Genomic DNA, 12,167 nt, shown 5'->3' with positions numbered 1-12,167 from the left:
ATTATTTATTGTGAGTTGTCTTTAAGTTGTACTGTTAATTTTACTGATAATGATCTCTCGTCTATTGTTGAAATCGTGTAGCAAAAGACTAATGAGTTGTTGACGAGATGACAGCGATGACATTTGGTTTATGAGCTCAAACAGATTGGTGGTTTCCCTCGAGTTTTTCAGAACCTGCACTCATCACATTAGCTTTGCAGTTACGGATGCTAGCCAAACTACGTTCACACGACAGAAATGTTTGGTCCCTTATTTTCAACGTCATTCATTTTTTCCGTTTGGGGCGCTTGTTTAATCTGTTTTTACCAGCCATGTAAGCTGTTAACTGCAGCAGCAGGTTGAACTACACTAACATTAGCCGTTAGCAGCGCATCCGTCTGGCTGATACTGAGCCGCGTGGCTCAACTAATGTCGAAGTTCTATCAACCCATTCTCAAATGGTGAAGTTATTTTGAATTTAATATTGCTTTTGTTTTATCGCCCAGTCTTACACTCAAGGTGAACATTTACTGTGTTTTTATTATTTTACTATTTTTGGTTTGTTTTTTCATTGTTTTCTTCGTATTCGGGTAAGGGTCGCAGGGGTAGCCACCCCAGCAGAGAGGCTTTGCGTCCTCCACCGATCTGTTTGAAGGCCAACATAGATACAATCATCCCATTGTGTTCTGGATTGACCCAAGGGCCTCCTGCTGGAAGAACATGCTCAAAACACCTCCCCTGGAATGCATCTAGAAGGTTTTCTGACCAAGTGCACTAACACCACCTCAGCTGTTTCCTATCGATGAGAAGGAGCAAAGACTCTATAAGTCTCTCTCTGGAGGTTCAATCTCCTCACCCTGTCACTAAGACTGATCCAGTCATGACCATTGGTGAGCATTGAAACAAAGGTCAACCACTTCATAGAGAGTTTTGCTTTCTTGCACTGCTCCTCATCATCTCAACAGACTGGTTCAGTGTCTGTATCACGGTAGATAATGCTCCAATCTGCTGATTGATCTTTCACTGAACAAGACCCCGAGATACTCAAACTCCTCCACTAGAGGTAAGTCCCTCCAAACCGGAGTTGGCAATCCACCTCTATCTGGCCAAGACCAGATAGAGGTGGATTGACCACAATAGACTATTGAACACAATAGACCAGGCATGGATGTTATTTCACTAACATCCATGCCTTGGACATGGAGTTGCAGATTCTCGTCATCATCTTTACTTTTTTCATTCTGCTTTGTCTTTTTTTTTTTTCTTGAAGAAAGTACCCTTAATGTTCAGCCATTCTGGGAGATGGTCAAACAGCAATTAAACTAAAAAATGTACTAAGTCTTGTGAAGTGAAACAGGTGAAATTTAGTGAAACCCCTTTTTGAGCAACAGCAACACGTTGAATCAAGATGGTGTGCAGGCACACGGCGGGCCGGCCTTTGAAGTGGTCAAGGGATTCAAAACAACAGCTCTCTGGCATTGTTTTTTCTTCTTTTGTTCTCCCTGAAAATATCAAATGTCTCATTTCATTTTTCCCTTTAAGTGAAGCAGTAAGGGCCATCAGTGCTGTTTAAATTCTTAGTCGAGTGTTTGTTGTTCTGTTGTTACATAAACAAAGCTGAGAGATTATTTACGACAGTTTTTAATTCCGCTGTAGACGTATCTTGTACTCTGATCATTTTCACCTCATGTAGACAGCAGATGTGCTCATCAGCCAGAAAGCAACCTTTGGATTTTCCCTGTGAAGTTTTTGCCCGCTCAAAAAGATCCTGTTTTGTTGTCCTTTTGTTGTCCTTAGTTGACTAGGTAATTGGTTCGGTGCCTGTGTGTTTGGGAAGACGCTGATATTGATCGTGATTTTTGGGCGAGCACCACACAAACTGATAACTCTCAAATTATTTTTCATGTGTATTCATTCACGTCCACAAAGATCACCACTCTGTCTCCGTAGATGTGCGCTTCATGCTCTTTGGCGCAATCAGACTGTTTGTTTACACAACTGATTTGTTGAAACAGACTTTTCAGGTTTTAAAGCCCCCTTCTTTTAGCTGGATATAACGTTGGATTGAACTTGGATCTCAACAGAAATGGTTTGATCATTCATCCATGTGCTGTTTGGTGTAGCTGGAGGTTCATTAAGGCCATGTGGCGGTTTTTGTTGATCGATGTACAACACTCCAAAATGTTATTTGGAGGGAAAAAAAGTGTTAAAGAATGCATCTTAGTGGTTCAATGTGATCCTTTCACCCTAACATATATAATAAAAACAATTCCAAAAGTCTCAAAATAGTGTGTAGCTTTTAAAAAGATGGATGTGTTGTTATCACAGTTGTGTTTTGATATCCTGGATAGTATTTTTGTGGGCCAAAGTTAAGACAAAGGCTAGTGCTGCTCATTCAACCTTTTTGAGCAATATTAAATCAAGGGCTCTCATCATTTTCCAGACATGTGGTTGCATTTATAAAGCTTACTGAAAAATTACTCAGTCTGATGTATTTATTTGTCTCTGCATTTTTCCTCTCTTTTTACTTTAATTGTTTCCATCTCTGAGATAAGGTAGGGGCTAACACTCAGTGACGTTTTTGCCTTCCATAGACCATGTCTGCAAGCTGGTAATGTTTTCATTTTTGACACGTGGTTTATCATCAGTTTTTAATTTAAACACACTTCTTACACCAATAGGTTTGGGGGAAAGAGAAAGAAACTGTACAGTACATCCAGTTATGGAATTCACATTTGTGGAAAAACACTATTCAAGTAGACAGCAACCGACAGCTAGTGAACTGTCTGCTAAGTAAGCAGTTAATACTTTATTAGATAGTTTATTCACGACTAAAAAATCACTAAGTAGTATTAATGAAGGGACCCTTGAAGTATTAAAATAAATGTACCACAACATGATATTTTTGATGTTTCTAATGCTCTTATAAGTTATATGAGCAGACAAATATGCTTCCTTTATAAAAATGTTTGTTTGTTATTGCAGCTATTCAAAACAAAGATAAATACTCAGAAAGTTCTACAAAAAGAGAGAGTTGTTTGCACGTCACTTGCTAATACTATTTCCCTCTCTCAGATGATTGGCTTGAACACCGCTGCTAACCACTTAAACATTGTCCCTCTCCTGATAATAACATTTTACTTTCTTTGACATTGAATGTGCTACTACTAAGGGGTGTGTGTGTGTGTGTGTGTGTGTGTGTGTGTGTGTGTGTGTGTGTGTGTCTGCTCTGTCTTCTTGATCCCCAGTGAGTCATGGCGGATGGCTGCTTATACTGAGCCAGGATCCTCTGGAGGTTCCTTCCTGTTAAAAGGGAGTTTTCCTCTCCACTGTCGCTACATGCTTGCTTAGTATGAGGATTGCTGTGAAGTCACTGACTCCAGTCAGTGACTTGATGCAATTTGCTGGGTTCCTTATATAGGAAACTTTTTTCTGATTGGCTTAATGAACTGACCTGTACTGGAATGTTTACTGTGTGAAGTGCCTTGAGACGACTCTTGTCATGATTTGGTGCTGTAGAAATAAACTTGAATTGATTTGAACTGAATCACGTTGATGCAACACCTGTCCTGCCATTGTCTGTTAAGAATCAACGAAACATTTAACCCTATTCCCAAATACGGATGTAGACTTTTTCAGACTGACGTGCACCAAAGGTTGCAGTGCTAACACAAACATGTGCATCCTCAGCTGTGTTTTTGTGTGTTAAAACAAAATTGTCGGCCAAGACAACCACTTCCAGAACCTCAGAGATCTTACACATGTGTTGGAAGAGTGTTTTATACTGTTCTAAAGTCAGAGACCTTTTGTAAGTAGTCACACCTGTAGCCAAAAACTAAAACAGCAGTTAAAACGAAATGACAGTTCACACGCACTCCAAATGAGTCTGTTTCTTTTACCTTTAAGACCAAAGATTAAACTTCTTTTTAATCATTTTGGTTCATGTTTATGTTGTTTATAACATGGATCTGGACAAAAGCAATGCATTTTGCATATGATCTGTGCAACAACTGTGATTGATATACAGAGCTACAGGGCTTAGTATGACAGTTGGATTCAAACGAGGTCGTGATGTGTACAACTTTATTTCCTCAAAAATAATAGATTTTTTTACTTTCTTATCAAACCTGAATGCAAATTAGATCAAATCATGAAACAGTCAAACTCAACATTTAAGTACTACAGTTTCATTGAGCTTTGAGCAGCCGTATGATGAGTGTCAGATCAAATCCCAAATTTGCTTTACACTGACTTTCAGGTCGCTGTTACTCGTCATCTCTTGCTACTTAGGAACAATGTTCATTCTGTGACCGTTTAACTTCGGTTTTGAAAACGTTTGACGTAACTTTGTTTCCTGTGTGTTTTGAGCCCACGAGTGTGTTTGGTGCTTCGGTGCAGCTGGGCTCAGGTCAGATCTGTTGCATAGTGACAACATGCTGCGCTAAAGGGAGGAATAAATGCTGCAGGTGTCTTTGAGTAAACCTTTGGCATGTGTTCAAGGAAGGAGTGAGTCACACTTCATGGTCAACATCCAGGTCTGAGTCATGAACCTCTCTTCTTTTAAGGTTTTTTTCATTTTTAATCCAGTCGCTGCCTTGTTCTGTCTGACATCAAGCAGAGATTGTCAGAGAGCATTAAAATTAACAGTTTTCACCTCTTTTTAAGTCTTCCTTAACCTTTCTTGATTCTTCCTCTTACTCCTTTAACCAACCTGTCTTCTTTCATGGCACATATCCTTTCTGATCTCTTGTAATTCTCCTAGAATGCCAAGTTCACCTTAGTGTTTAGTTATCCTTCATTTACCGTAAATCCTCTAATACAGGCCCGGGCCTGTATTTGACTCAAGCTCGTCAAGCTCCAGGCCTTTATTGGAAGGAGGACCAGAATTAGAGGCAGGCCTCAATTTCTATTTGAGCAAAATGAACTAATGGTTCGCTGGAGTTTTGACAATTAAAATTGCGCCCACATTTTCAAAGTTAAACACATTTCTTTTAACAACGGTAGTTTCTGCTTCAGCCCTCTCCCCCCTCCCCCTGCGCAGCGGCCGCAAACTCACTGATGTGCCTGCAGCCTCTCGGAGTTCCTGCTGCTCTAAACATTAAAATAATTATTTCATTTTCTGCTCCTCACTTCTGATTACCTTCAATGGTGTCTGTTTGTTGCAACCACCAGGTACAAAAACTAACTTGTTTTTATTTGACTATTTTTCTGTCCTGTCTGTTTATTATCTTCCTGCATCTCCTCTCAATCCTAAAGAAAAACTGCTACCTGGGTTCATATATATTCACCTCATGAGTTACCTTTGAAATGCAGTTCTAAAAGATCTACCGACCGCAAAAACAGTGGAGTGCGCGCTGCGCGCCGGCCACATTAGTTAGGTGCGTCACCGAGGACAAAACAGGTGATGCGCCCCGATCCACAGCAGCGAAACGCATCAGGCACAAATAAAAGACAGAAAACATAAAAGGAAATTAGCTGACATGAACAATCGCGTGTTAAATTAGTTTTTGAGGTAGTGACACCTGATTTAATAATGTTACTGTGGCCGTGCTCAGGACGCAGATGTCTGGAGCTCGTCAACAATCAGAGCTTTGCATGTGCAAGCTGGTTAAGGTTAGGATGGGGGTGAGGGGAATGTTAAATTGCAAGAGGGTAAACGTCACAATTTGGTTAAATGTCCGTTTTACGGCGGGTGTCAGTACCGATGCTCTGGCACAGCGCGTTGCCTCCCGACGCACAATAGCTTGTCACCTGCTGACAGCAGGCTGCTGTCTTTTCCGTGGACTGCATCTTGCCGGTCATTATCACGTGACAGCAACTAGTCGATGACAGGCATAAAAAGTCACTATAGAGCGGTGAAGTCGACTAGTGACTAGTTCATACAACCCCTACTGCTCCCCAGAGTGTTCTGCAGCATAATCAGCACGTTCTCTTTGAACTTGATATCAAATTTTCGCCTCCTCTTCATCTCCGCACGGTTAAAGTTACCCTCGCGGTCTATCACTGGCAAATCGAAAGTGAGACGGATGACACAACCGCCCCCCGTACTTGCTTGTTACCACATTCCACCCGGCCACAATAAAAAAACGGCCATTATTCACCTCCGCCGACTCCAACACCAGCCAAAATATGATACCCGGCAGTTAATTAAATACAGGTTAATATTAGAGGATTTACGGTACATAAACCTTTTCTTCATTTGGAAAACAAAGGTAACATTTTCTTCAGATTTTCAAGAGGATTCGTGTTGCCTTCTCGTTGTTCAATAGTTCATGGTGGTTGTCTGATTCCCCTGTTCATGGTGTGTCACACTTTTTAACAAGAGACATTTATTCCCAAAAGTAAGCTTGAATATGGCCTCATCTGACCACAAAACATGTGTCCACCATCTTCATGTCCATTAGAGATGAGCTCATCTGAAGAGAACTCAGAGTTGGTCCACAGACTTAGTTTATGTCTTCTTCGCTGCTTAGTAACATTTTCAGTATGGCAGTGAATGGTGTTGAGTAACGAGGACTCTCTAAGTGTTCTTAAGCTAATGTGGCTACATTGATTGGAGTTTGTGATGCAGTGTTGACTAAAGGCTGGAAGACTACCAGCGTCCATCCTTGTCCTTTGTACAATGAGATTTTGCAGATTACCTTGACCTTTTAAAGACTTAGCAAATTTATCATATTTTTAAATCTTTTCTTAAGCCAGTTTGTGCTAAAATGACCCATTTTGGGCTTGGCACACAAGAGGTATCAAACGACTTCAATCAGCGAGACTCATCACTATCACTTTGATAACCTGACACACGGGGGGCGACATGTGACAGTGGCAAAAGCCAGCGACGCGCTCTGTTCCAGCGCGAATAGCGAGTCTTCTGTTGTCTCGATTGGCCGTCAGATTGGCGGGAATTTGGGGTTATTAAAGCAGTTCAGTTATACACAAATGTTTTTTATTCAGGTTTGCTATTGCACTAGATAAACTTTCAAAACTGTTTGCATCTGTAAAGCTAACTTACCTGATGTATTAGTTCTGGCACTAACATTTTCCCATGCCACTGCTTTTTTGTGAAGATCTTTATATTCTTTTGTAGAAATGTTGTAAAGCTTGTGTAATCCAACACGGCAAGTATTAACCTTTCCTCCAATGGAGATGTACTGAGAAGCACCCTGTCTGCTCATTGGTCATTCAATGAAACCTCCACTGATTGGTGCTTGTCTGAGCGACGGCGACGAAAAGTTGAAGTGCTTTCAACTTTCTGGGATCATGTCGCCGGCTATGCTGTGCACGACACATGCACGTTTTTCACATGTCGTTTAGCAGAAGGGAAACCCGCGATTAGCGCTTTGTTGTGCATGTCTCATTTAAAATGAATGGAGGAAAGGCGATGTTGCCTCCTCTGTGTCAAGCCCATTACGGGGTAATGAGAGGCCACCCAGCCCCATCGCATCCTGGGGCCAGAATATTCCACTTGTAACTTCAGAGTTACCAGTCTGGTCTGTTGGGACTTGGAAAAAAAAATGAAGCTGACATACCTGGCGCTGCAGTCTGGTTCCAGCATGTTTTAGATCATGAACACAGCGGATTTGTACAAATGTCAGAGTCCAAGCCCCCAGGCCGGGCTCTCCCAGCTGACCGGCTTCCGTCTTGGACCACATTACCCAGCATGCCCCTCGCGGGGATTCCCTCCACGTTTCACCTGCGTCAATCCATGTCTATATATGGAAGACGCTACACCGGCTCTTCACTCAGTCATCGTTCCACCGTGATCCATGATCAGAGTATTTCCAAAGCTACTACAGCTAAACCTCCACCTTTCCTCCTCAGACCTCATCCGTCAGCCTTTCCAGCACCGCTTTCAGCCAACAGTCTGTATAATAAACGCTCTTACTCCCGAACCCAGTCTTCGAGTCTGACAACAAACAGACACTAGGGGGGTGTTAAAAGCAAGCCACAACTGTCTAGTCTCCCTTTAATGATGAGTCACTATGTTGAAAGACCTTTCCCTTTACCATACTATATGTATTGATGTTTTGAGCTTTATTTCTATAGTAATTAAGCAAATAAACTGTGGAGTTTGGTACAAAGTTGATGTAACCAGCAATCATCTTGTCCTAAAATGTTCCATGTTCTGAAAACAGCAGAACGCCACCGTCTTGGACCTGGAAAAAGACATTGTTGTTTAAAATGTTCCCGGGTAGCGTTTGGAACGCTCTAAACTGAGATCCAGTTTATTTAGTAATCTTCATGCTGTAGTGAGATTTTAAGTAATATTGTCTCTGTCTTTTGTGTTTTCTCAGGGTGCCGAGCTGCCCCCAGCCCTTCAGACTGAGATGGAAGTAAAAGAAGCCATCCACAGTGCCATCCACGGAGACAATGGCGATGTTGTCCAGATTGTAAGTTCTGTGGCCACTTGAGAGCCCGGTGGATGTAATACAGACGTGAACTCTGCCACGCAAGATGCCCCGATGGGTCTCAGCGAAGCAGTCTTGTCAAGCAAACATGCTAGAAAGTTTCTTAAGGTCACCGATGGAATGGAGGGAAGAAGCGTTCTTTTCTGTTTTTCTTTGCTGACTGCTCAACTCAAGAAACACCCTCCTAAAAAAGTAAACTATACTTCAAAATAAACTTATTCTTCTGGCGCCTTTGTCACCAGAGGAGCTGGACTCGTAAGTAACCAGAAGACAAAACTGCTCATTAAAAAGCTCACATTCAATTGTTTACAACAGCTTTGGAGATATGGATGACATTTGGATGGACGCTCTTTTGCCGACTCTGAAACCCAAGTAAAGGTCTGCAAACCCCCCAAATCCCCCCTCAGATAACCAGTTCTGTCCTTTTTCTCATCATCTCCACGGTGCACAGCAGTGGGAAGTGGATTCAGATAAGGACATCTGCTCTTGTTTGTTTTAAATGAAAAAAGCTTGTCATGCATCAGAATTCAATCCATACATGTCTCCGCTTTGTTACTTTTTTGTTGTTAAGATTTCTTGAATATATTTCTCCAACCCTCACTTTTTTATTTATGTAACTGTAACATTAGGAACATTTTGGAAAGCTTTAATTTTGAATTAACCCATAAATGGAAGGGATGGTTGGTGCCAGTGGTCGACGGTGGTATAAGAGGCATGTAGACTGCCGGGGAAACCCGGTTTGCGTCCGTATGTCAGATTAATTTTTTGTGAATAAAACATGTTTGTGGTTCCCATAAAAGTACTTTTATTTTGGAGCTTTCTGTATTGCCTCTTAATTTTATCAACCTTAGACAAGAATTTGGCTTCAAAGTGTTTGTGTCGTGAATTTTCTTTAATCCCCTCAAAGAGACGATTGATGTGACTCAGAAATGATAGTTTTGGTTTGAGGTCTTCGAGGTTTCATGCTGAGCTAATTTATTCACTGGGTTTTGAAGTGACTATGCATCACGTTAACTTCAGTAACCATAAGAACAGACTATCGTATTGTTGACAGCCCTGACGAAACACAACTAAAATCAGCTCACATGTTTTTAATGTTTTGAGCGAGGCTTGTGCTCTCCCCATTATTTTTGAACTGTGACATTCCTTCAAAGCCATCTTTCTCTGTACAGCATGGTCACATTTCCCGCTTAAAGATGGAGACGTACCGTTTGTTTGAGTGATGCTTCACTAATGCTAAATAAATTAGCCTCTGGACAGGAAGGAGATAAGCAAAACACTCCGAGGCGCTTTGTGCTGGTTTGGGTTTGTTTCCCATGCTCAGTGTGATGTAATGGTGTATTTTGGAACCAGGATAAGAACCAGACGACAAAAATGAACTTGATAAAACAATTTCTATGGACTTGGCCGCTTGCTCTTGTTGCTCTTGAGTCTGTCACTGCCGTCTCCGACTCCTTTTAAACGACCTCTTCATCTTGCCTCTCCCTTATTTTCCTCCACTCCAATTGAACTTGTGTTTTCCTCTCTCCTCTGGAATCCCCGTTAAAGGCCTTTTACTCCCCGTTAAAAACCAATGCAAAGCCAGACTAATATTTCATTGGCCAGTCTGCTGGGTTTATCATTTTCCATGGCCGAGTTCAAATGTCGTCACACTCCCAGAGAGCCCTCTGTTAAATCTTTGACTTTGAAGGGAAATAAACCTGACTCTTTGTTTTTTTACAACTCTGGGCTTCATCCAGTAGCAAGAGTGGTTGTCATAGTAACAGCCCCTCTGGTTGGCTGCCTCTGAGATAACCTGCTGAAAACTGGAATAAATGATAGATGGAAAGATGAGATGGTATGGATTTGGAGTGACGGACCGAGACCATTCGGGTTATCCTTCCCTTCCTCTTCAGGACCTTTCAAGCAACACGCTGATACAAATCTTGTGTTCTTGACATCACCTGCATGCCTTTGCCCTGCTGGAGGAGTTACCTCGGGATGTGCAAACACGAGTGAGCATACTTGTTGAAACTCAATTTGTCTCTGGGGTAATAAATAAGTCACTGTTATTTTTGTGGAAACAAAGCACCTCAGAGCCGGAGTGGGTGCGTTTCAGGTCAACAGACAAGATTCCATCCGTGTAGTGATGTGCAGTAGATGTGTCATGAGTAAAGCATGAAATCTTAGCCTCTAAAAGCACACCAATCTCTTGATTTTGTTCCATTTTGGATCTATTTTTTAATAGCGAATAAATAATTATAATCCTACATGCATAACAAAATTAAACAGCGTGAGCTGCAGATCCTGACTGCTGTTATGTTGCCAAGCCAACATCAGAAAGTCTTAAAAGTGATTTTCTGTGGTCAATAATAATGATTTTTCCACCATTTAAGAAACAAGTAAAGGCTGCTCTGTTCTTAGGTTGAAGATTCAAACAAACTATAGTTTAAAAGAAGCCAAGGATTCATAATTCCATAATGGGAGTCATTGTCGTATAAATCTTTACCGTTGCACATTCAGTAAGTGAAATAATAAAGATAAGCCCAGATGGTGGAAAGACAGCAGATTTTCTTCCAGCCTTTTTAAGAGAAAATGTTTCATATGGGATCATTCACAGCAAGCTTCTGTTGGTGTGCAATTATAATCCTGCATTTTAGATCAAGAGACAGCAACATGAGGGTTCATGCTACAAATGATTCAAAATGAACTCATCTTTTAAATGTAGATTATATAAAAATGCAGATTTAAGCAGCGTTTCATTTTTTTGGAGTAATTCTAGAATAACAATTAAGATTCCAGTAATTTACACCAATTTCTGCAAATATCAACACCCCACAGAATAAAAATACCCATACCCTTTTTGCAAAGGTAAAAAAAATGTTGAAACTAATGAAAGAAGCAAAATGGTGTTAAAAATGACGAGAGATAAAGAGAGGGGAAAAGATAGCTGACTTTAATTTCAGAAACCCTTTTCTCAAAATTCTCAGGAAAAAAATGTATTTTATCATAAATTGCGGTGACAGTCGAAGCTCTAAACATGGTTTATTCTGGTGGATTGAGGAGGGAAAGACTGGGTTATAAAGATTGCAGACCCTGTTGTTGATGCGTTGCATCTTCAATACACCAACTCAAATATAGGAGCAGAGAAACATCTCACATGTCCAATGGGCCACCTTCCTGCATCCATATTCTTTGCATCAACAAGCCTGATCTTAATCATTGAGTGATCAACATGCCTTTACAGAGGCCATGATGGACACAGTTAATCAGGACCGGTAAAGAAGTTTAAACCATGCAGGAGCTGTGGAGACCAATTGGACATAACTGATACTGGACTCAACCCAGACCTGCTGAAATGTTCAACTTCATTCAGATTTTAATTGCTTTCCTTCACTTCCTGTCATGTATTTATATTAGTTTTCATTAAAAAGCTGATGTGAACACATCCTTAATGCTGTCAGGATTAATTCCATTTCCTATAAATTCCTCGCGCCGTTTTGTTTCTTGCTGGCTGTCATTAATGTGAGTGACCTTGACATTAAAATGACCGCGGGGCTTTGTGTGCACGTGCCGGACGCTGCACGGCGACACCTGGACACGCGGCATCTGATTAAAAACGCACATGCTTCAGAGTTCGCTTGTAAAGTTTAATTTCCACCCGAAGCTTCAAAGACACGGATGATAATTCAGTCAGACAGCGGAGGGAATCCCTCGTCTTGTGAAACCGCAGTAAAACTCTGAAGAGGCTGATCTGAGTCCAGCTGAAGCCGCCTGGATGGGAGGACCTCCCTCAGTCCTGGGACC

At 41.3% G+C, this 12,167-nt stretch overlaps 1 protein-coding gene across 3 annotated transcripts in view; it reads left to right on the top strand.

The window, feature by feature from the left end:
- banp (BTG3 associated nuclear protein) overlaps window positions 1-9,021 on the top strand; it is a 44,027-nt gene extending 35,006 nt beyond the window's left edge. For all 3 annotated transcript variants that reach the window (XM_015964794.3, XM_015964792.3, XM_054733201.2), the window contains one exon: window positions 8,268-9,021. In XM_015964794.3, the coding sequence (XP_015820280.1) occupies window positions 8,268-8,384 (117 nt within the window). In that variant the 3' untranslated portion in view covers window positions 8,385-9,021. The remainder of the gene's footprint in view (window positions 1-8,267) is intronic.
- Window positions 9,022-12,167: the final 3,146 nt, after the last annotated feature.

The sequence above is a fragment of the Nothobranchius furzeri genome, chromosome 4, assembly GCF_043380555.1.
Source record: "Nothobranchius furzeri strain GRZ-AD chromosome 4, NfurGRZ-RIMD1, whole genome shotgun sequence".
Classification (NCBI taxonomy): domain Eukaryota; kingdom Metazoa; phylum Chordata; class Actinopteri; order Cyprinodontiformes; family Nothobranchiidae; genus Nothobranchius; species Nothobranchius furzeri.
Note: the sequence above shows the minus strand (reverse complement) of the source record. Positions and strands in the feature narration are given on the sequence as shown.